Source organism: Cynara cardunculus (assembly GCF_001531365.2).
Source record: "Cynara cardunculus var. scolymus isolate 2C chromosome LG 6, CcrdV1, whole genome shotgun sequence".
In the NCBI taxonomy this organism is placed as follows: Eukaryota; Viridiplantae; Streptophyta; class Magnoliopsida; order Asterales; family Asteraceae; genus Cynara; species Cynara cardunculus.
Window position 1 is genome coordinate 15,511,473 of NC_037533.1, and position 21,775 is coordinate 15,533,247.

The 21,775-nt window shown below is 35.9% G+C and overlaps 2 protein-coding genes across 2 annotated transcripts in view; both read left to right on the top strand.

Moving 5' to 3' along the window:
* Positions 1–6,669: 6,669 nt before the first annotated feature.
* On the top strand, positions 6,670–12,831 carry LOC112514478 (protein IMPAIRED IN BABA-INDUCED STERILITY 1-like). The gene is made up of 9 exons (XM_025120969.1): positions 6,670–7,095; positions 7,701–7,985; positions 8,551–8,871; positions 9,564–9,791; positions 9,872–9,969; positions 10,765–10,855; positions 11,243–11,680; positions 11,781–11,913; positions 12,508–12,831. Exons 1-9 carry the CDS (start codon positions 6,670–6,672, stop codon positions 12,522–12,524), a joined length of 2,037 nt encoding a protein of 678 aa, XP_024976737.1. The 3' UTR covers positions 12,525–12,831.
* Positions 12,832–17,054: 4,223 nt separating this feature from the next.
* The window catches only part of LOC112514186 (formin-like protein 20), a 13,130-nt gene continuing 8,409 nt past the window's right edge, over positions 17,055–21,775 (top strand). The window contains exons 1-5 of the mRNA XM_025120515.1: positions 17,055–17,127; positions 18,931–19,637; positions 19,722–19,943; positions 20,028–20,171; positions 20,400–21,775. Of these exons, the coding sequence (XP_024976283.1) occupies positions 17,055–17,127; positions 18,931–19,637; positions 19,722–19,943; positions 20,028–20,171; positions 20,400–21,775 (2,522 nt within the window). The remainder of the gene's footprint in view (positions 17,128–18,930; positions 19,638–19,721; positions 19,944–20,027; positions 20,172–20,399) is intronic.

Consider the following 21,775-nt stretch of genomic DNA (forward strand, 5'->3'; position numbering starts at 1 on the left):
TGAATGATAAGTCATGGGGGCATCAATGATGAAGGGTTCATGCCCATGTAAATTTGTTTTGATTTGGTAAAAACATACATGGGTATTTAAGAAAATGTAAATTTGTTTTGATTTACGATATAAATGCAATGTTCTTTGACTTAGGGGTTGTTTACCCAAATGCTTACCCGGTACGTGCTTACTAATAGGAGTTAACACTATAATTATTTTTTATGCATAAGATTTTAGTACATCAAAATATATCGAATGCAACAATTTACTGGGTAAACGCTTACCTAGGTAAGAGTCGCCATCCTTACTTACCGGGTAAGACTCTCCATCATTCTCATCGCTTTTACCCAGTAAGATTCTTGACCCTTCTTATGTTCATCCGATGAGAAAATTTATGCGATAAACATTTACCAAGTAAGTGTTTAATAAACAGCCCCTTAGTTGTATATTACTATTACGAAAATGATTTTAGGCATGACATTATATTTACAGAACAAATTTTTTTTTCCAAATATGCATGTAAAAAATTGTCTGTAACAAGTGTTGTTTCGATCCTTCTGATGATGCCAAAGTCATTTTAACAAATGACTTTATTTTGTTTCTGTTTTATCTATTAACCCAGTCTCAAAGTCACTTTGCATACCCAATTATTCAGGGGCGGACCTACATGACGGTATACATATTTCCATACCATCGCTTCATGGTCCTATTACAGTAGAACTTTTTACATTCTTGAAGGGTATTATCGTAATGTTTCGTTATGTATTTCCTTGGAAGAGACATGGGTTCAAATTCTACTTTCAACCAATTCCATTCTTGAAGGGTAATATTGTAATGTTTCATTGGAGATGCAATCAATTAACAAGCTAGCCTATTATGAATATAGTTATATTAATAGGCATGACAATGAAGCAGGGATGGGCAGGTTTTGTAATCCCCAACAACCCCCCAGCCTCGGTCTCTGGCAGGTATGGGGATTAATATCCTGTCCTCGGTCAAAACCTAGTCAAACCTCGGTCCCCATATATGTTAAATACCTTCCATGTGTACATACAAACACACCAAGACCCGTTCCCCCATGTTTCCTAATACAAATCCTTTTGAAGTCCAACAGCAACAGAGGCCCACTATCAGAATTTCCAAAGCCTTAATACTTGTTAAATGAATATTAATACACCGGGTACAGGTGGGGCGGAGGGGTATCAATACCCGGCCCCAACCCCGGTTTGAGTCTACCAAGGATCCCCGAGACCCGTTTTAGCAGGGAATCCCCATCCTCGTTCGGGTCGGGTGAGTCGGGTTCGTCGGGTTCCCCACCAGGTCAGGGAAAATCACCATCCTTATATATTAATGGGGAATAGTTAAATTCTGCATAAAATAACTGTATAATTTATAATACGAAAATCAAATGTTTATCATTAAACATTAAATTTCTCTCTTAATTATTTTTATTAACATAATATAAATATTATCAAGAAATAATAAATCAAATGCTTTTATGTTCTTATCTATCAAGGTGTGGACACTCACCAATATATACATAAATCATCTTGTGAAGCTTTTTATGATATGTCTAATGCTTTATCTAATTTTTGCAATAGTTTTGTGGGGTCAAAATGTAAAAGAAATTTGTTTGGCATGGGCAAAATGGGAATAGTGAAAAGTTAGCATACCATCCCCTTGTTGTCCTTTTCCTTTACATCTTTGATGTTTTCTCACTTTGCCCCTTTTACTTTTCCATACTTATCTTATTGGCAAATAAAATATTAATTGCATTTATCGGGTTCATACGATATGCGTCGCCAGTGTCGGTTATCGAGTCTCGTCTGAAATGTATATCAAATCATGGTTACATATTCGATATTTATAAAAAGAACAGTATGACGACAAGTAGAAAATGATAACCCTGTTCGTAACTATGAACGTAGACACATTGGTGAATATGTATATTAATATATATTTTTTGTCGGGTTTTTTATGGTTTAATTATTTATCATAAGCATTGTATATGTTATCAGTGAACATAAGAGTTTTTGCTACAGAACAAGTTTATTAACTACATGTTATTTTAACAGTTGTGTCATTCTATTTAATTTTTCAGTTTATTTTTCTGCCATTTTGGATAAGAATAGCTACAAAAAGGGTAAATCGTACTAAATAACAGAGTAATTTTTACTTTATTTATAATTTGGATGTTTAAATTAAATTTCATTATCAGGGTTATCCAACTTTCAGAAAACGCTATAAAATCAATAAACTGTACCGGCATGTTCTAGGTTTTATCAGAATGACCCAAAAATGTTCAATTCAAGAAAAATATACAATAATTCTGTTATTATTGCAATTTTCTTACAAAAATAGTTAAGTAATCCATCATTAATGTTATGGGCATTCACGAAAACGCCTGCAATATCTGTTTATTTAGGAACTGTGTTGCTCATTAAAGTACCACTTTACATTCTCGAAAACACCCACACTATTTGGATATTTGGTCTTTGTTTTCTTTAGACGTGAAGTAAGAATCTTGATACTGTTAAACTCTAAACTGTAATGGCCGAGAGACATGTTTGAAACAGTTGTCTCATTTGGGACAAGCTTAAGATCAACTTACAAAAATGATAATGGTTATTACAGGTGAAAATTGGACTGCTGAATTACATCAGACCTACTCTTCATGCCACAAGCCCAATTACTCTAGTTCTACAAAATTCAGATACATTTCATTAAAAACTCTCAATCAGTATGAGGATCCAGAAGATACTGTTTCCGTCTTTTTGTACACCTAATTACACATGTCAAAATCTTTGAATACAAGTTTTCAATTTACTTCTTCCCATCTTTTAATAAGAGTTAGAATTATACTAACATCTAACTTTTAACAATAAGACAGTTGTTCAATAACACGCACTTTGTATGATGTAATTTTGTACGTAATTTTTTCACCAGAGTTTTGGTCTTTTTAAATATTTAAAGTTTTAGTTATTTTTAAGGTTTTGACATTCTTGTTTTTGTTGTTAAATCTGTTAACATTTGAGTAGGGTTGTATATTTTTAGTTGGTTACTTAGTTTAACTTTCCATAATTATATATAAGGTGACATTTGGTCCACAGAACGAAATATGTTGGAATTGGAATATGTCAAAAGAATTGGAGTGAAATTTAACCAGGTTTGACCATGCATTTGGTTGACATGTTTTGGAATGAAATCAAAAGAATTTGAATCTCTGTGTTTGGTTCGTTGAATATATGAGTGGTGGTGGGGTGGAGGCGATAGCGGTGTCGATGACTGTGGTGACGATGGTGGTTATTGTGACAGTGGTGAGAGACATCCATCGTGTAATGAAGTAATATAAGAGTATAATACTTTTCCTTAAAAGATGGATGAAGGAAATGGAATTCTTGTTGGAACCCAAAGAATTTACATTCCACCATATGTGGAATTTTGATTCCTTAACAAAACTCAAGTGGCGTTTGGTTCGTAGAATATTTTTTAATGGAATGAAATCTCTTAAATGAATTTGATTTTGAAGGAATTTAAATAGAATGTTGTCAGGTTTGACCACATATTTAGTTGACAGACATTGAAATGGAATCTGTTAAGGAATTGAAATCTGTATGTTTGGTTCATAGGATGTAGCTTTGGAATTGGAATGAAATATTGGTAAATGACCAAAATGCCCCTTTTTGAAACAATGTTACTAAATCAACGGTGGTTGACGATGGTTCAGATTGATGGTGGTTCACGATGGTTCAAATCAGCGGTGGCGGAGATGGTTCAGATCAGTGGTTATTCAAATTGTCGGTTGTCGGCAGTGGTTCAGATCGATGGTGGTCCATGGTGCTTTAGGTGGCTGTAGTCGGATTTGGTTCCAGATCGACGATAGATCAGATCAGTGATGGTTGACAGTGGTTCAGATCGGCAGTAGTCGACGGTGATTCAGATCGGTAGTAGTTGGCAGTGGTTCGGATTGATGGTGATCCGTGGTGGTTCAGATGACGATGGTCGACAGTGGTTCAGATCGGTGGTTCAAATGGCGGTGACCGACAGTGGTTCTATTCAGTGGTGGTCGGTGGTAGTCAACGATGGTTCAGATGGAGATGGTTGGTGGTGGTTCAGTTGACGGTGGTCGATGATGATTCAGATCGATGGTGGTCGACAATGGTCATATTGGGTTTTATGAGATTAGGGTATATTGGGTCATATAAGATTTTAAAGATTCTTTTCATGAAAAATAATGAACCAAACGAGCAAATGAAATTTGATCAATGGAATTCAAAATTTCAACTTTATCAGATTCTTCTAGAATCTACGAACCAACGACCTCCTCAAAAAATCAAACACATAAATAAAATTTGGTCAATAAAATTCACATCAGATTCCAATAGGACAAACACCACCTAAATATCTAATAAAGAAAAAAAAAACAAATATGAATTAGTCAGTAAAGATAAATGATGATAGTTATAAATTCTGACTCCATTTGTAAAGTTTTATTAAATTATTTATTTATTGTAATTAATTAGAAAAGTAATAGTTGATTAGTTGAATTTGATGACTCTAAAGATGTAGGTCAATTCCAACCACAATGGATTTGGTAAGCATTTATTTTAGATTATATTATTAAAAAATTACACCAAAATATAATCCAACTTTATTTTATTTTTTATTTCATATTTATTTTGATCAGTATCAGTATATGAACAACTATCTCAAACACAGGTTTCGGTGACAAAGGGTTCGTGATTTCGCGATGATGATCTAACTCTGAAAACCCGTCATCATTTGATCTTATAGATGATGATAATGTAAATGGTAAAAATTTTAAGTTATAATATAATTTTTGATTACGTATAAATGCATTAATCTAATGAAATAACAAAAAAAATGATAAAATAAAGGTAATTTATATTATTAAGACAAAGGCAAAATGCACAAATTAGCAATCTACTTTCATAAATTTCTTTATTATAACATTGTACTTCCAGTTTTTCTTATTACAACAATATATTTTCAAATTATTTTGTATCAACTCAACAAACAAACAAATATTTAATATTAATCATGTAGACAATTTAGGGCCTGCTTATAGTAGCTTAACGGGCTTAATGAAACTCAAATCTTATTTAGTTAGCTATACATGACTATTTGATGGTTTTTTGATGATATAAAAAGTGATTTATTTAGAAAACTTATGGGGAAAGATTTGTAAAGAAAGGAAAGCTTTTTAACCGACAAGCTACTTCTATCTATAAAAAGCTCTCCTAAACAAATTTTTTTCATTTTATACACACAGTTTAATTAACATAAACAACTTTATTCATACATGACTTCATGGAAAAACAATTAAAAAACACATAGTTTTTAGAATATATAGTTATTACACTTTTTAATTAATAAAAATACAATTTTACCCCTAATTATAGATATAGATTTTTTTTTTCATTTTCACAATTAAGGGTTGTATAAGAAAGTAAGCTTTATCTATACTATATAATAAAGCATTTGACAAAAAAATTTAAAAATTATTTTTTATGCATTAAGTACTGTTTATTGATACATATTAATTAAAATTGAAGGTTACAGGTAAATTGTCCGTATGTACAACTTATTAAAGCTCTAGTTTTGAATTTGTGTAACTAACTATAGATAAACATAATCAAGTTATGGATAAGTATTTTAATTTAAATTTTAAAAAAAAATAAAATATATTTAAGATAATGATTGAATTCAAAATAATAAATATTATCTTTATAAAAGAATTATATTATTAAACTAAAAATAAATGACTTCATTATTAAATCTAAATTAAATTATAACAAAAAAATAAAAACATTATCGTTTTTTCGATATCACATAAAATCATATTATAACATCGAGGTAGACATAAAAAATCGAGATTTATCTTACTTCGTTGCGCAAGTACATTCTAGTTTTTTAAAATAAACATTTATTTTAAGAAAAACTGAAATAGGTAATATAGAAACTTATTAGAAAATAAAGTAGAAATAATTTTAGAGTAAATTACATTTTCACCCCTATTATTTGATAAAAATTATGATTTTCATCCCTGTAGTTTAGAAATTGTGCGTTTCATCTTTATGGTTTGTAATTTATTGCTATTTTCATCTTTATTGTTATTTCAGTCTCATTAATTTATAATCTTTTACTATTTTGATTCCTTATATTTAAAATTAAGAATTAATTTAACGATGAAAATAACAAAAAATTACAAAATATAAAAACGAAAATTATAATTTCTAAACTACGTAAACAAAAAAAACTATTAACAAACCAGATGGACTAAAATGGTAAATTACTCGTAATTTTATTATGTTTTGGACGAATGATAATTATGTCAAGAACATATACAAAATTATGTCCAAAGTCCAATAAATTCACCTTTACTGGAAAGCAGTGCTACTAAATTTCTGTGTTCGTTTGATCCACTCTCTTTGCTCATCTTCCACGATTGTAGCGTAGATTTCTAGAAACAGAAAGAGAAAAGTGACTTCAAGAAGAATTTCCGGTGATCTTTTCAAACCAGATTGAAGAATCAGACGCCACTCGATTAAGATTGTCGTGATTCTTGATCCGGGTTTGATCTAGATTTGATTGAAATAAAGTAAAAAACTCGAATCCTCTTTTCATGGATTCAGTTTCTTGAAGCACTGTTTAGAAATGGGTTGTGTGACATCGAAACAAACAGTCTCAGTGACGCCGGCGGTGGATCATTCCGGGGCTTTTCGCGACAATGCGGCGGCGGGTTCTTGCCGGAGTATAGATGGGAATGGTGGTGGTGGTGGTGGTGGTGATGTGGTGGCGCAGTTGGAGAACAACAAGAAGAGTATGAAGAAGAAGAAGAATGCAAGGAGTGAGTCAGGGGTGAGTGGGAGCGAGTTGGGTGAGTCAGGGCGGACGAATTGGACCATCGGCGGCGGTGGTGGTGCCGGCGAGTCGGTGAGTTTTAGGTTGGGTAATATGCATAGGTATGTTGAAGTAGAGCAAGTGGCTGCCGGTTGGCCGGCGTGGCTGAGTGCAGTTGCCGGTGAAGCCATCCATGGCTGGGTGCCTCTCAGAGCTGAATCCTTTGAGAAATTAGAAAAGGTTAATCACTTTCTTCACCATTTTAAACACACAAACACATTCACTGTGTGTTTCCATCACCATTGATGTTCATATTTCATCTTTATTTCAATTAATATGATCATATTGTGATTTAGGGTTTACAAGGATATGCGTTTCAATTATTATGATGATATTGATGTGATTCATTATGAATGATTCATGAATAACTAGGTGTATTCATTATGAATAACTTGTTATATTCATTATGAATAATTCATGAATATTTAGGTATTTTTTTTATAGGTAATTCACGAATAGTTAGTTCTCACCGAAACCGTCTTATAAAAGGATGTGTTAATATAACACTTCTTTAAAAAATTAATAGGACACCTTATTCCAAAACCGTCCTAAAAATGTCCCATCAACTTATTACAACATTTTTACATATGAATTATAGTTGTATGTTTTTATTAACTGAAATCCTGTAAAACAGTCTATTAGGACATTTAGACATATTTGACGTCCTATAAAGCCAATTTTGTTGTAATGTGCTAAATGAACTTTCCCCTTTCTAAACGAAGTTGCATAGAACGTTTGTTGGTGTCCGTTGGCTAAGGGCTAAGATATTGAATTTGCATATATAGGTCGGGCAAGGTACATACAGCAGCGTTTTTCGTGCTCGTGACCTAGAAGCCGGGAAGATAGTTGCACTAAAAAAGGTGCGGTTTGACAATTTTGAACCTGAAAGTGTTCGGTTTATGGCTCGTGAAATAGTGATTCTCCGTAGGCTTAGCCATCCGAACATTATGAAACTAGATGGGATAATTACCTCGCAGTTATCATGTAGCATATACCTTGTTTTCGAGTACATGGAACATGATATTTCCGGACTCTTATCATCCCCCGACATCAAATTCACCGAATCCCAGGTTTGTAACTCGTAAAGTTTTCATTTTTATTAGGGCAAAATGCATCAAAATTCAGAGAAGCTTGCCTCAGTTACTATTTAGTGTAACAAAAACTTTTTTTTTTCAACCACAAGGGTGGTGCCTAATTGGTTTGAGCTTGGCTCCAAAGGTCAAAAGTACCTGGAGGTCCCAGGTTCAAATCCAAGGAGGAATAAAAATCCCCTTGTGGTCACGGAGGTTCAAATGCGGTGACTCCAGGCTATCTGCAAAGCCGTGACCTGCTGATCTTGTAACATTTGATGACGTGGGTTCCAGATTTATTGTCAATTTTGCAGTACCCATTTCGTAAACGGCTATCCACCTCATCAGATTTTTACCAAGATTAGCAGGTTAACGGACAAAATGTGTACAAGATAGAAATTTTTAAAACTTTGTTATATCGATTGAGAAAAGAAATTATTCATTACACTGAATAGGAACTAAACCAGACTTTGTTGCATTTTGATGCATTTTCCGTTTTCTATTTTAGGATTTAACGGGTAGTTTGAGATTGTTTAAAGATCATCCCTGGATTTGTATGAAACAGATTAAATGCTACATGAAGCAGTTGTTATCGGGGCTTGCTCATTGTCATTCACGGGGAGTAATGCATCGGGATATCAAAGGGGCGAATCTTTTGGTAAATAACGAAGGTGTTATGAAAATTGGCGATTTTGGGTTGGCGAATTTCTGTAATGTGGCTCGGGATAGGCGGCCGTTGACTAGTAAAGTTGTTACGTTATGGTACCGTCCTCCTGAACTTTTATTGGGATCTACAGATTATGATGCTTCGGTTGATCTATGGAGTATCGGGTGTGTATTTGCGGAGCTTCTTCGTGGTGTGCCGGTTCTTCAGGGTCGAACTGAGGTAAACAGAGTTTGACTTTCGGAAGTCAAATAGTTCGCTTTTCGGCTTGCAAATTTACGAGCGATCTTTGACTTTCGAAAGGGAATAGTCAATGGATTAGTTTGTCTCTAGAACTAGTGTTGTGGACTTACGGTACATAACTACAGATATAGGGTCTCAAAAGGGTTTAAGAAGTTCTTATTGACTTTGAGTTAGAAGAGTACTGTGTTTGACTTTTAAAAGTCAAACAGATGGTTTCGTGATTTCGTAATTCATAAGCGTTTTTTGATTTTTGAAAAGAAAGAATCGATACCCATGTTAGAATTCTACGAACCAACACTACAGAAAAGACATTGTGCTTCAAAAGTTGCGGATTTTGTATCAATTTCAAGTTCAAAAAGTACTACATTGACTTCCAAAATTCAAATTTAGACTATTTTCCCGGAGAGGTTATTTAGTTAAATGACCTCCTGACAATTGCCTTTTAAGTCCATGGCCTTCTGACAGGTTTCTAGGCATTCTTGTATATGGAAAGTGACATTCTTTTGTTAAGCAATCACATTCTGAAACCTGCCACAAGATCATGGATTCTTCTAGAAAAACCCTGAGAAGGTCATTTAACCCTTTTTGGAGCCCATTTTCAGAAATGGGAAGGGGAAGATGTTGTATAGTAGAATGTTATTAAGTTTTTCTCCTTTGTACTCCAAATTCAGGTGGAACAAATGCACAAAATCTTTAAGCTTTGTGGATCGCCGTGTGATGATTACTGGAAAAGGTCGAAACTTCCGCATGCCACATTGTTTAAACCGCAACTTCCCTATGAAAGCCATCTACCGGAAACCTTTAACGATCTACCGAAGAACACTGTAGATCTTATCGAAACTTTGTTGTCCATTGAACCATATAAGCGTGGGACTGCTTCCTCTGCTCTTGCATCCGAGGTAACTTTCATCCCTTTTGTCGAGTTTTCGAATTGTCGTATGAAAACCTAACGATTTTGATCATATGTATGGTATTACAGTACTTCACAACATGGCCGTATGCCTGTGAGCCATCGAGCTTGCCAAAATACCCTCCAAATAAAGAGATCGATGCAAAGCATCGCGAAGACTCAAAAAGGTAAATCTCTTTTCCCTGGATTGTTGGAGTTCCATATGCGCTAGACTTGGACCATTTTTCTTCTATATGTGTTGGAACCTCCATTCTGTCTCAGAGGACTCTTTTGGAGGATATTCTAATGGGGTTTCATATATTTTGACATGATATCAGAGTCATGTTTACCACTCTAGCGACTCGACACTCTGGGGAAATCTGTGTTAGTCTAGTCTCTGTTGGAGGGGGAGTGTTGGAGTCCCATGCCAGCTAGACTTGGACCATTGACACCACAATTGTAACATCCCCATCCACGTGGTTCGGAACGGGGCAATGTCATTAACGGGACTTAACATAAATACACAACTAAGTCAGAGCTACTAAAAACGCCAGACATAGGTTACAACTTCCAAAGCATGTTTTACAACCCAAAATATTACATTTCAAAGAGTAAATATAAACTTAGAACATTTACATCTTAAGACGAGTCAGGAAGCTCCAAAAGTTGCACGTTCGATTTCAAGTCCGGTCTCTATCAGTTGTTGGCTTCTTTCTTGAACATATAAGTGGCAAAACGGACCCTGTATTGATCTGGGATATCTAAGACATCGAAATCTACATATATGTTGTAACCTTCCTTCTCTCCTCAAGAGCGCTCTTGGAGAGTAATCTAATGGGGTCTCACATATTTGATCATGTCACATGAACCATTCATCAGTTTATATCTTGGTTTTTGTTAGTTAATGCTCGTGTGACCTCCATAGAAGGTTGAAAAGTAGATTTATTTCCGAAAACTTTGATAACAACGCATGCCTTTTTCAGGAAGAGGCCTGCTGGAAGAAACCGAGTGCCTGAAATGTCACGAAGATTACCTAGAAACCCGAATGGCGTGTCTAAATTGGCGCCTGAGGAGGTCTCACTCTATATACATGTGTGTGTGTGTATATATATATATATATGGACACACATATCACCTTAACAAAATCCGCTTTATAGGATGCAAAATATCTGAATGTCTTGATAGACTGCATTATTGGACTTATGTTTATAGAAACAAACAACTGTGCGTTACTATAAGTCATATAGAACTTGTTAGGAGGGCCAGAAGGATTCTATTAACTTGTTGTAACACCTTTACATAAGATGCACAATTGTTTGGTCTTATAAATTTAAGTCGCATAAAGCAGTCTATTAGGACATTTAGACATATTTGACGTCCTACAAAGCTGATTTAGTGCACACACATACACATGCATACATATATGCTTATATTCTTATCGAGGAATGGCTATTTGAACAGAATTTGCCGGCCAGAACCGAAGGCAGGCACAAAATCGTTGAAACTAGTTTAGATCATAAAAAAGACAATGATATAATCTTAGGTTTTGAGCCGCGAAAGCCGTTTGTAAACACAACAGACAGAGCGTCTCAAGGAGACATTCCGTTTTCGGGTCCGTTACAAGTTTCAGGATCAAGTGGTTTTGCATGGGCAAGAAGGCGATTCAATGATTCTTCAACTACAAGATCACGCAGCAGGTCGAGTTCAAAAAGTCTTGTATCCGAGTCTTCGGTTACATTACATCCAAGAGAGCCAAAACATAGCGAAAAGATTGAACGAACTGGTTCCAGAGGCCGTGATTCCAAAGTTAAGAACTGGAGCCATTTAGAGCTCGATGGTCCATCTGATGGTTACCCCTCTCAATATCCGTCTATCGCACTTTTTAAGAAAATCGATCTTGTAAGTTCGTTTTTGTCTTTCACGCAAATCCCATGAAGGGTTTCGTTCGTTTCTGCGTTTTTGGCACAAAAGTTTTGAAGTTTTGAAATTGTTGATGCAGATTTATCAAAATCAAGAAGATAAGGTTGAGTTTTCGGGTCCTTTGTTAACTCAATCACACCAAATCGATGAACTTTTAGAGAGACATGAACGCCAAGTTCGCCAAGCGGTTCGAAGATCGTGGCTCCAAAGAGGTAGAAACTCTATTGTCACTATGCTTGACAAACTAGCTGATAAAGTTGGCTAATAAACTAGTAAAGTTTGGTAAAAACTAATTGATAAGTTAGATGATAATGTAAAATGGCCTAAAAATACATGTTGTAAAATGAATTGGAAAAATAAAAAGGGTATAATTGGAAGAAAATGGAAAAAAAAAACCCTGGAATCTTATTGAAAACACCGCCCGGAGTAGTTTTTCAAAAAGTTAGCTTATGGCCGACTGAACGGGGCTTTTTCAATTTTAGGCGTATAATTGGGAGAAAAAAACCCGAGAACCTTATTGAAAAGCTATTTGGAGTAGTTCTTTTAAAAAGTTGGCTTATGGCCAACCAAACGAGGATTATTTAATAAGTTTAAAAAATAAACTAGCTCATGGGTGCCGAACGTGACATTATCTATGTTATTTTGAGGATTGTGTAATTCAGTAACAACAAATATCATAAACATAACTAAAGGGCCTTTGCCCTAGCGGTATGTGAGTCTTTGGTCTCCTAGGACTAGGAGGTCAGGGGTTCAAACCTCATCAAATATGAGGAGGGTGTATGAGTTTATTTGTTTGTTCTTGTTAGGTAGGAAGAATGGCTGATGAACATAAAATCTTCTTGAATCGAATAACTCGATTCTCGATTCTTGAAGATCAATGAAGATCCTGAAGAACAATTTCGAGAGTTTAAGACAACCAATTGCTGAGAGTTCATGATCAAACGGAGATGATGGTCGTAGGGTTCTTCGATCATCGATCATCTTCCTCACTTTGGACCTCCATTGATTAGTTAAAGAGTAATTTTTTTGAATTTCAATTTCTTTGTCATATATAGAGGTGATTGAATATGAATGTACAGCTACTGAAAAATTTGCATGAATTTTTATGGTTTTGAGTAATATTCAACAACCCATTTTCATTTCAATCAAACTAACTGATAAATATGTTAGCAGATAAATTGGTTGTTAGCTTATCTGGTTTTGAGAAAGCGAGAGAGTTTTTGTTGGATATCAGTTTTATGGAGTCTTCTATTGTAGTGGTAGGAATCGATGCTTATTCTGTATTTAAATGTGTTTTATCAGTTCGTTGTAACTTAGTTTTATGAAATATATTAATATTAATGGATTTTAAGAGCATATAATAAGATTTTTAAAAACAAGATAAATATATGAAATTGGTTATTATAAATTTCTCACATGAATATGATGCAACAATAGGATGTTCATATACTCGTAACTTGTCTCACAAGATAATTCATATAACTCTTTATTCGTCATTATTAGTTAATGTGGTCATGACTTGATATTGACGTGGACCAAGTCGGTTCTTGTTTCGTGGGTTTTGTTGGGGAAAAAGTTAGAACTGATAAATGACAAATATTTATAGTCAGTCAACTCAGACTGCTGATTGATCATTCAGTTGATCTAAGTCAGATGACAAGTTTAAGGGGACGTTTGGTTCATCGGAATCCGCCGGAATCTGATAGAATTGGCTTTGAATTTGATAAATGCATTGCTTGTGAGGTATGTGTTCGTGTATGTCCTATAGATCTGCCCGTTGTTGATTGGAAATCGTCAAATATTCAATTGACCAAATTCCATTCCAATGTTTAGTTATCCATGGAATGGAATTGAATTCCAAGGATTCCCAAATTTGAGAAATTACACATTCCTTAGTAAATCTGATGGAATTGAAATCCATCACATCCAAAAGTGTTCAAATGACATAAATACCCTTCTGCTACTACTAAACCCTAGTCGATGCTTTCACTTTTGCTCACTTCTGTTTTCATCTTCCATTGAACGAACAATCATCTTCCATCGAACGCTGATTTCGATCGAACGTTGCTTTATATCCATTGAACGTTGCTTTCATCAACACCGTTTTCTATCGATCAAACAGGTATTGTTTTATTTTCAAACTTGTTTTTGCTTTCATCTCAAGATATGAACTGCTAGCTTCTTTATGATCTATGTTTGTTTCGAACCGATTTCTGCTACTATTTCCTTCAAACAGATTTATGCTACTTTAGGAACTGGGGATGACAATATATATTTATGCTACTTCGAACATATTTCTGCCGATAAACATATATTGTTCATAAACAAACCAAATGTGCACAGTCAAGAGTTTGCTTTCAATGACCGAATGTATAAAAGGGGTTTGTATGTGTGTGTGTGTATATATATATATATATTTATACAATGCAAAAGACTTGTATATGATTTGTTCTTGTCGGGATGACTTTTGTTGATAACTTTTGTTTATTGGAACATGAAATGACCCGACTTAGTTTAGCAACAATACGTAGACGTAGACTTATTAGATTGTATTTTAAAAAAATAAGTTTTTTTTAAAAAAAATATTGAAGAAAGGGTATTTTTGTCCTTTTATCATTCCATTTCAATTCTGTTTCAAACCAAATAGATAGATTCCAATTCATTAGACAAATTAAATTCTATTCATGTCAACCAAACACTTGGTTAAACCTGATAACATTTCATTTCAATTCCTTCCGGATTCCAATTCATTTGGTAATCATTCTACCAAAAAGAATTCAACAACCAATGAGGAAGAACCTGATAAGACAAGCTCAGGTCATTTGTCAGATTCAGAGTCTAGAATACCAGTTCAATGTTAAACAACTAAATAAATTTTGTTTTACTCACTTAAATGCAATAAAGGAATTTCAGAATTTTGGAATTATACATCCAAACAAAAAGTTCAAATGGATGAACGGGGCTTGTACACTTTGGTACATATCATATGATGACAAAATCCATCATGCCAAATAATGTGTGTTTTTTGGATACTAAAATGGGCCCCATATTCTTTTTATATGGTTAAAAGGCAATTATATTTTTATATAAAACCTCGATTTATATGATCAATGATTTAATGTTGGTTTTATATTTACGTTAAAACTTAGAAGATGTCGATGACGATGCCAATTTTTTCATCAGGGTCATAATAAAAAACGATCATATACTAAGAATATCTGATCATTTTCTCTTTTTTAATAAACATTATACTCTTTCTGGTTTTTTATTATACAATTAAAATTATCAAGATTTTTATATTCTCAAAATATTATAATAAGTTACAAAAATAAAGAAAAATTAATATATTATTTAATTGTTTGAGGAAGTGGATTCCTCGTCCTTTGATATTTATTCTAATATTATTAAATGTAATATATTATTTATTTTAAAATTCAAAAAAAATGTTGATAGGCCAACACGATCGATTATATTAGTTTTAAGTGTCACATGTGGAAGGTATTTTGGTTATTTTACGATATTTTTTAAATAAAAAAAAATGTGTAAAGCTTTGCAGATAGCACAAAGTCATCGCATTTGAACCTCCGTGGCTATAAGAGAATTTTTATTTTTTCTTGGATTTGAACCTAAGACTTCCTGGTACTTTTGACCTTTGGAGCCAAATTCAAACCAACCAGACATCAACCCTTGTGGTTAATGGGAAACCTATTGACGAAGCTTTTAAGTCAAAGTTTTCTAACCCGAGTAGGGGGTCCATTAATGTTGGTTCTGGACTCCTGGTGGTCTGTTGGGGAAGAAGAATAACGGAGGAACAGATAGAGATAGAATGTATTGGGAAGGCCGAAGATGAAGATGGAAGGTTGGGGCGGTTTTCTTTCAAGAAGTTTGCCAAAAAAGCTCGTTGCTTGCTTATTTACGCATAAAGGGCGGTGGTCTCGAGTTTGGGTGGGGTGGGAGGTTATCTAGTTTTTTTAATTCCAGATGTTTGTACTTTTGCATTAAATACTTGTATATTATAAAGATTTATAAAAGAAAAGGGAAAAAGACCAAAATACCCCTTATATAACTAGCAAACTGAAACTACGAGAACTGGTGATGTAATTGCAAAACTATAATGACAATTAATAGAACTTAGGGGCTGTTTACTAAATACTTACCCGGTAAGTGTGGATCGGGTAATTTTCCTCACCTGATGCACATGACAAGGGCTGAAAATCTTACCCGGTAAGAACGATGACAGGGATAGAGAGTCTTATCTGATAAGTGATTGTGAGAACTCTTATCCGGGTAAGTGTTTACGGGGAAATTGTTGCATACATTACTGTTTTAATATATTATAATCTTATCTGGTAAAATAGATTATAGTGTTGACTCCTACCCGTAAACACTTATCGGGTAAGTATTTAGGTAAACAATCCCTTACTCAAACCATATGGACAATCAATAAAAATTGTAATTTAATTTAATAACAATGTATTTTAAAAAATAGAAGCAAAATTCATTATATTACAATTTAATAGTAAAATTGGTTTTAAAAATAGACAAAAAAATTGGTTTAAAAATAAACAAAAAACAAAATATATTGCTATTTTATATTAAAAAATCAGTTATCAAAAATAAAAAAATTGATTTAAAGTGCTCTGTTGTTTTTATTTGATTATTTATTCTTAAAATAATAAATAAAAAAACAAAAAGTTGACTTTAATTTATGAATTGATAGTTTATTTAAAAAAATTATATTTAATTTTGAAAATAAAATAATTTATTAAGAACAAAACAAACGAAATGGAAAAAGCTCTGCTCCCGTCTCCCTTTCTTCGTCCATAATCTCCATTGAGTTTCTTCTGATTCCACTTGCATAAGAAATCAAAAAAATTGCAGCAATTCCCAGAATCAATTGAATTCTTCTTCCTCACTCCCTCACTCCAACATTTCCCAAATCATCAAATTTCATATATATATATATATAGTTGTATGTATGGTGATTGCTTCGATCGCCATTTTTCTTACCCATGATAATTGCCCAGAAACCCTATCAATCTTGCTGTCACTAAACACATTAAATTCTTCCCCAACCTGAATTACGTAATCATAATAACCCCACCCACCTCATAATCAAAACCCTCTTATTGTTTTTGTTGTCTTCATTGAATACATCATTGAAGTAGTTTGGATTGAACAATTTCCGTCATCACATTCATCATATTGGTTGTTGGGTGTAATTTGAAAACCAAAATTGGAGAATTGCAAGATCGGTTTCCATATGACATGGTTAACATTTTTGGACAGGCGAAATTGGGGATATAGGGAATCAACATTTGGGATCCGGTCGGGAAGGTAACAGCGCCATTAAATGGCGCTGTTCAGACGCTTCTTTTATCGTAAGCCGCCGGATCGCCTCCTTGAGATCTCCGAGAGGGTTTTCGGTACGTACCATGCACTTTTATCCTCCAATTCTCACTTGAATCTTGTGAAAAGAAAATAAACAATTCGCCTGCCCAATTGTGAAATTTGAGTTTCAAAGCTCAGGAATGATTACATCCTTTATGTGGGTTTCTCTCTGGCCATATTCATGCAGTTCCTTTGGGTTTTTTTATCTTCCTTTGGATTTAGGAAGCTACATTTTAAGAAGTCCTTAGTTCAGTTATCAATTTAGCTGCCAATTGTTTGTTATGAAGTTCTGTAGTTTTTTGAAGATGCAACAAGAGTAGAATAAGATATTTGAAACTGATAGCATTCATTGAGAAAGAAAAGGACTTGGGTTGGGGGGAAGGCATGCTTAACAACTCCTATAAGTAAATAAATTACTAATATTCATTTCCAGGCTTCAATCATTTTGGGCGGATAGCTGGAATCGAACCTGCATTTTGGCAGAAAATGCTTGTTTTTTGCTGTAAAATTTTGAGGCATTTACTAAGAAAATGGTGTAGCATGAGACATTCAGATATTTGAGTAATTTGGGTAAAAAGTTGATTACGGTCAACTTTAAATGGCCCCACATGGAACCCACCCCCAAGGACATCAATGTGGGGGGATTTTTTAGCTCATTCAGATATTTGAGTGATGATGTAGTATAATTGTTGACCTGAGCTCAGATTTTCTTGGTTCAATTAGCGAAATGAGAATGCAACCTCATATAGACCACATTATGCTAGGGCTAGCTAGCTTTATGTAGATGGGATGATAAGAAATGTGGTATGTAGAAAATGAGGAGTCCTAAACCTATGAAATGACATTTCAGTCTCGTGTTTGGAGATTCTGTAAGAAAAACTGAAGCTTCATGATCTGGTTCAGAATTGGTGTTTCTGATTTAGGTTCATTTCTGCAACATTGGAAGCACTGCATATGTCGGGATTTTTCTAACAGAATTGAAGTAGGTGTTTTTATGCAGCTCTAGAATGAGTAAGATTATCACGACTTGCATTAGTTGTTCATGGGGAAGGTGGTAGATGAAAATGAATACCACATAACCCGAGTCTTGGTGGACATTGGATAGCTAGAAATGGGTAAATAGATTCTCAGTTTTGTTTTACTATTTGAGTTTTTTCTTTCGTTAAAGATTAGAATGATTTCTTACCAACATGTTTAATATTCGGAAATCATAATGTGGGAAAAGGACACAATCTGATCTTGCAGGAGTAGCTACTTATTGACTGGTTTTGGTTGGCAACTCAAGTGTTATTCTTTTAACCAGAAGGGTTGTGGCGTAATGGTTGAGGCCCAGGGAGTTCCACATACCCTGAGTTCAATTCCACCGAGTTTATCAGAGTTGATGTCTTACAGTCATAATTTGTCTGGATTAGTCTGGGCATAGCGTGGGACATGCTTCCAAGAAAAGAAAAAAAACTCTAGTGTTATTTTATACTCTACGTAACCATGTGAATGAAGGTTGTGATAAGTTGAGATATGATCCTACATGAACCCAACATTTACCCACCCATCTTAATTTTCATAATCCTCATTTAGTATCAAGTTAGCAAACTCTCTCTTTCTCAGACACTTTTCACTGCTCTACTCTTTGGGGTAGATGACAAGTCTGCCTACATCCCAACCCCCACTCGGACCCCACATTCTAGTGGGATACTAAGCTCGGTGGTTTTATTTTAGTAGCAAGTTCCTGGATAGGTTTTATTTTTTGAACTCATAAAACATACATGCCACTTCAGCCTCTGAGAAACATATTCGTCTTTATCATCTAATATCTTTCTTTCCACCGTTTTGTTTTGCAGTCTTCGATTGCTGCTTCTCATCTGATGTACTGGAAGGAGATGCATACAAGACCTACATGGGTGGCATTGTAGCTCAGCTCCAAGACTACTACCCTGAATCTTCTTTCATGGTTTTTAATGTTAAAGAAGGCGGTGATAAAAAGACCCAAATTTCTGATTTATTGCCACAACATTCTATAACAGTCATGGAGTACCCTTGGCAATATGAAGGGTGCCCTATGTTACCGTTGGAGATGATCAATGACTTTTTACGATCCAGTGAGAACTGGCTGTCAATGTCAGGAAATCGGAATGTGCTGTTGATGCACTGTGAAAGAGGAGGGTGGCCTGTGCTTGCCTTTATGCTTGCTGGGCTTCTTTTGTTTCGAAAGCATTATACTGGTGAGCAAAAGACTCTTGAAATGGTATACAAACAAGCTCCTAGGGAGCTTCTTCATCTTTTGTCGCCTTTAAATCCTCAGCCTTCACAGTTGAGGTATCTTCAGTACATCACCAAGAGAAATTTAGGCTATGATTGGCCACCCTCGGAGACCCCTCTAGCCTTGGATTGTGTCATACTTCGAGTCCTTCCCTTAATTGGTGGAAAGGGTTGTCGACCTATAATCAATGTATATGGTCAGGATCCATTATCGACAGCAGCCAATAAAAGCTGTCAGCTTTTATTTTCCACCTTAAAAACCAAGAAGCATGCTCGCTATTATCAACAGGTAAACTTATTCGGCTCCTGGTTTATGAATTGTAACGAAATACAAGTTGCTCCGTAATATAATCTTTATAGCTTATGATTGCAGGACGAATGTCAGCTGGCGAAAATAGATATTCATTTCCGTGTTCAAGGGGATGTTGTTCTTGAATGCATTCATTTGGATGATGATCATGTAAAGGAGGAGAAGTTGTTCAGAGTAGTTTTCCACACAGCATTTATCCGAGGCAATGTACTGATGTTGGGCCGTGATGAAGTTGATCTTCGGTGGGATGCCCGGGATCAGATGCCGAAGGAGTTCAAAGCGGAGGTAGGCTTTTACCTTTCTATACTGGAAAAATGTCATTATTTCAGAAAGCGCACGAAGTTAAATGCATACTCATATCTGTATCAGGTACTTTTTGTGGATGCTGATCCTCTACCATCTATTATCACCACAGAAGGAGCATCTCCAGATGGGAGTGAGACAACCGGAAGTGCTTCACCTGACGAGTTCTTCGAAGTAGAAGAGATATTCATAGGTGCGCTTGAAGGGGAAGCTATGCATTTATTGGAAGACAACATAGTAGATGTTGAAACAGATGATACAGCTATGGAAGTAACAGAACCGTATTCACCTCAAGATCAGCCTTCAGTAGCGAAAGATGTTGATTTAAAGCCTTTGGTAGCGAAAGATGTTGATTTGAAGCCTTCAGTAGCGAAAGATGTTGATTTGAAGCCTTCGGTAGAGAAAGACGTTGATTTGAAGCCTGTGGTAGCAAAAGACGATGATTTGAAGCCGAAGGAAGTGAAAGATGTTGATTTAAAGCCTACAGTAGTAGAAGAGGTTGATTTGAAGCCGACAGTGGTGGTTGCTGATGACTCTGATAAGAAGTTAGAGGATTTGCAGCCAAAGGCAAGTAGTAATATAAGTCGGAAAAGTATAGCCAACTCAAAAACCGTTGCAGATTCTGTTGGCAAGCAAAAACTTAAGCCACAAGAAACCTCTGCAACTCTAAGGCAGGCAAAACCAAATGCTGTGTCGCGGTGGATTCCTTCTAACAAAGGCTCCTACACCAATTCAATGCATGTATATTATCCGCCCTCAAGACATAACAGTGCGCCCCCTGTGGTGGCCCCATCGAAGGAGGCGGAGAAGAAGTCTATTGAAGGAACTGCAAGAAGATCGGGGAAACAAGCTTCTTGTCCACCATCTTTGGATGTGCAACGGATTCAGAAGCCACCTCTTGATGGGTCTCTTGCCTTGCCACAATCTTTGAAAAATTTGGAAAGAAAACCAGTGGAGGCTGCTTCACTGCCAGTACCACTGCCAAGTTCTTTGTCAAGCTCCACCCCTCAGCTTCAAGCAGCACCTGCTAGTGATGTGTTGGTAAAAGCTAAAAGTGAATCCCTCCCTCCACAAGTACAACCACCATTAGCCCCTGATCGGAATGATGGAAGTTCCGCAGCATCATTATCATCAGCCCCACCTCCACCACCGCCTTCGGCTCCTACCTCGACTCAATCCCCTGCTGATGCTTCTACAGTTGAAAAATCTGCAAGAGCTGATGTGGTGGTTCAGCCTTCACCTTTGCCACCAACACAAAGTACATCTGCTCCAACCTCAATCCCACCTCAGTTAAAAGGTCCTCAACCTCCAGAAACTGTAGTTCCATCTGTGTCTCCACCTCTACCACCTCAAGTGGAAGCTCCACCTCCACCTCCCTTACAAAGTGCTCCACCACCACCTCCACCACCACCTCCAGTGTATGGAGACTTTACTCCATCTTCAACATCCACACCTCCCATTCAAGTTGTTCCAGCTCCAGCTTCAGCTCCCGCTCCAGCTCAGATAGCACCGCCGCCTTCCTCACAAGCTCCCCCACCACCACCACCCCCTCCTCCTTCAATCCATGGAGATCCATATCCACCACCACCACCTCCAATACATGAAGCCCCGCCTCCACAGCAGCCCCCCATGCCTGTAGTCCCCCCTCCACCTCCTCCTCAAAGTAGTGGACCCCTGCCTCCCCCACCCTCAGTGCCTGCAGCACCACCTCCTCCACCATTGCCTGGTGGTGATGCACCTCCACCTCCGCCGATGTATGGGGCACCTGCACCTCCGCCTCCTCCGCCGATGTATGGAGCACCTGCACCTCCTCC

Excerpts from the sequence above, each read along its gene's own strand:
- LOC112514478 (XM_025120969.1), top strand. The coding sequence starts at position 6,670 with ATGGGTTGTGTGACATCGAAACAAACAGTCTCAGTGACGCCGGCGGTG. Across the intron at positions 8,872-9,563 it reads TTCTTCAGGGTCGAACTGAG|GTGGAACAAATGCACAAAAT; the intron begins GTAAACAGAGTT and ends CTCCAAATTCAG. Across the intron at positions 9,792-9,871 it reads CCTCTGCTCTTGCATCCGAG|TACTTCACAACATGGCCGTA; the intron begins GTAACTTTCATC and ends ATGGTATTACAG.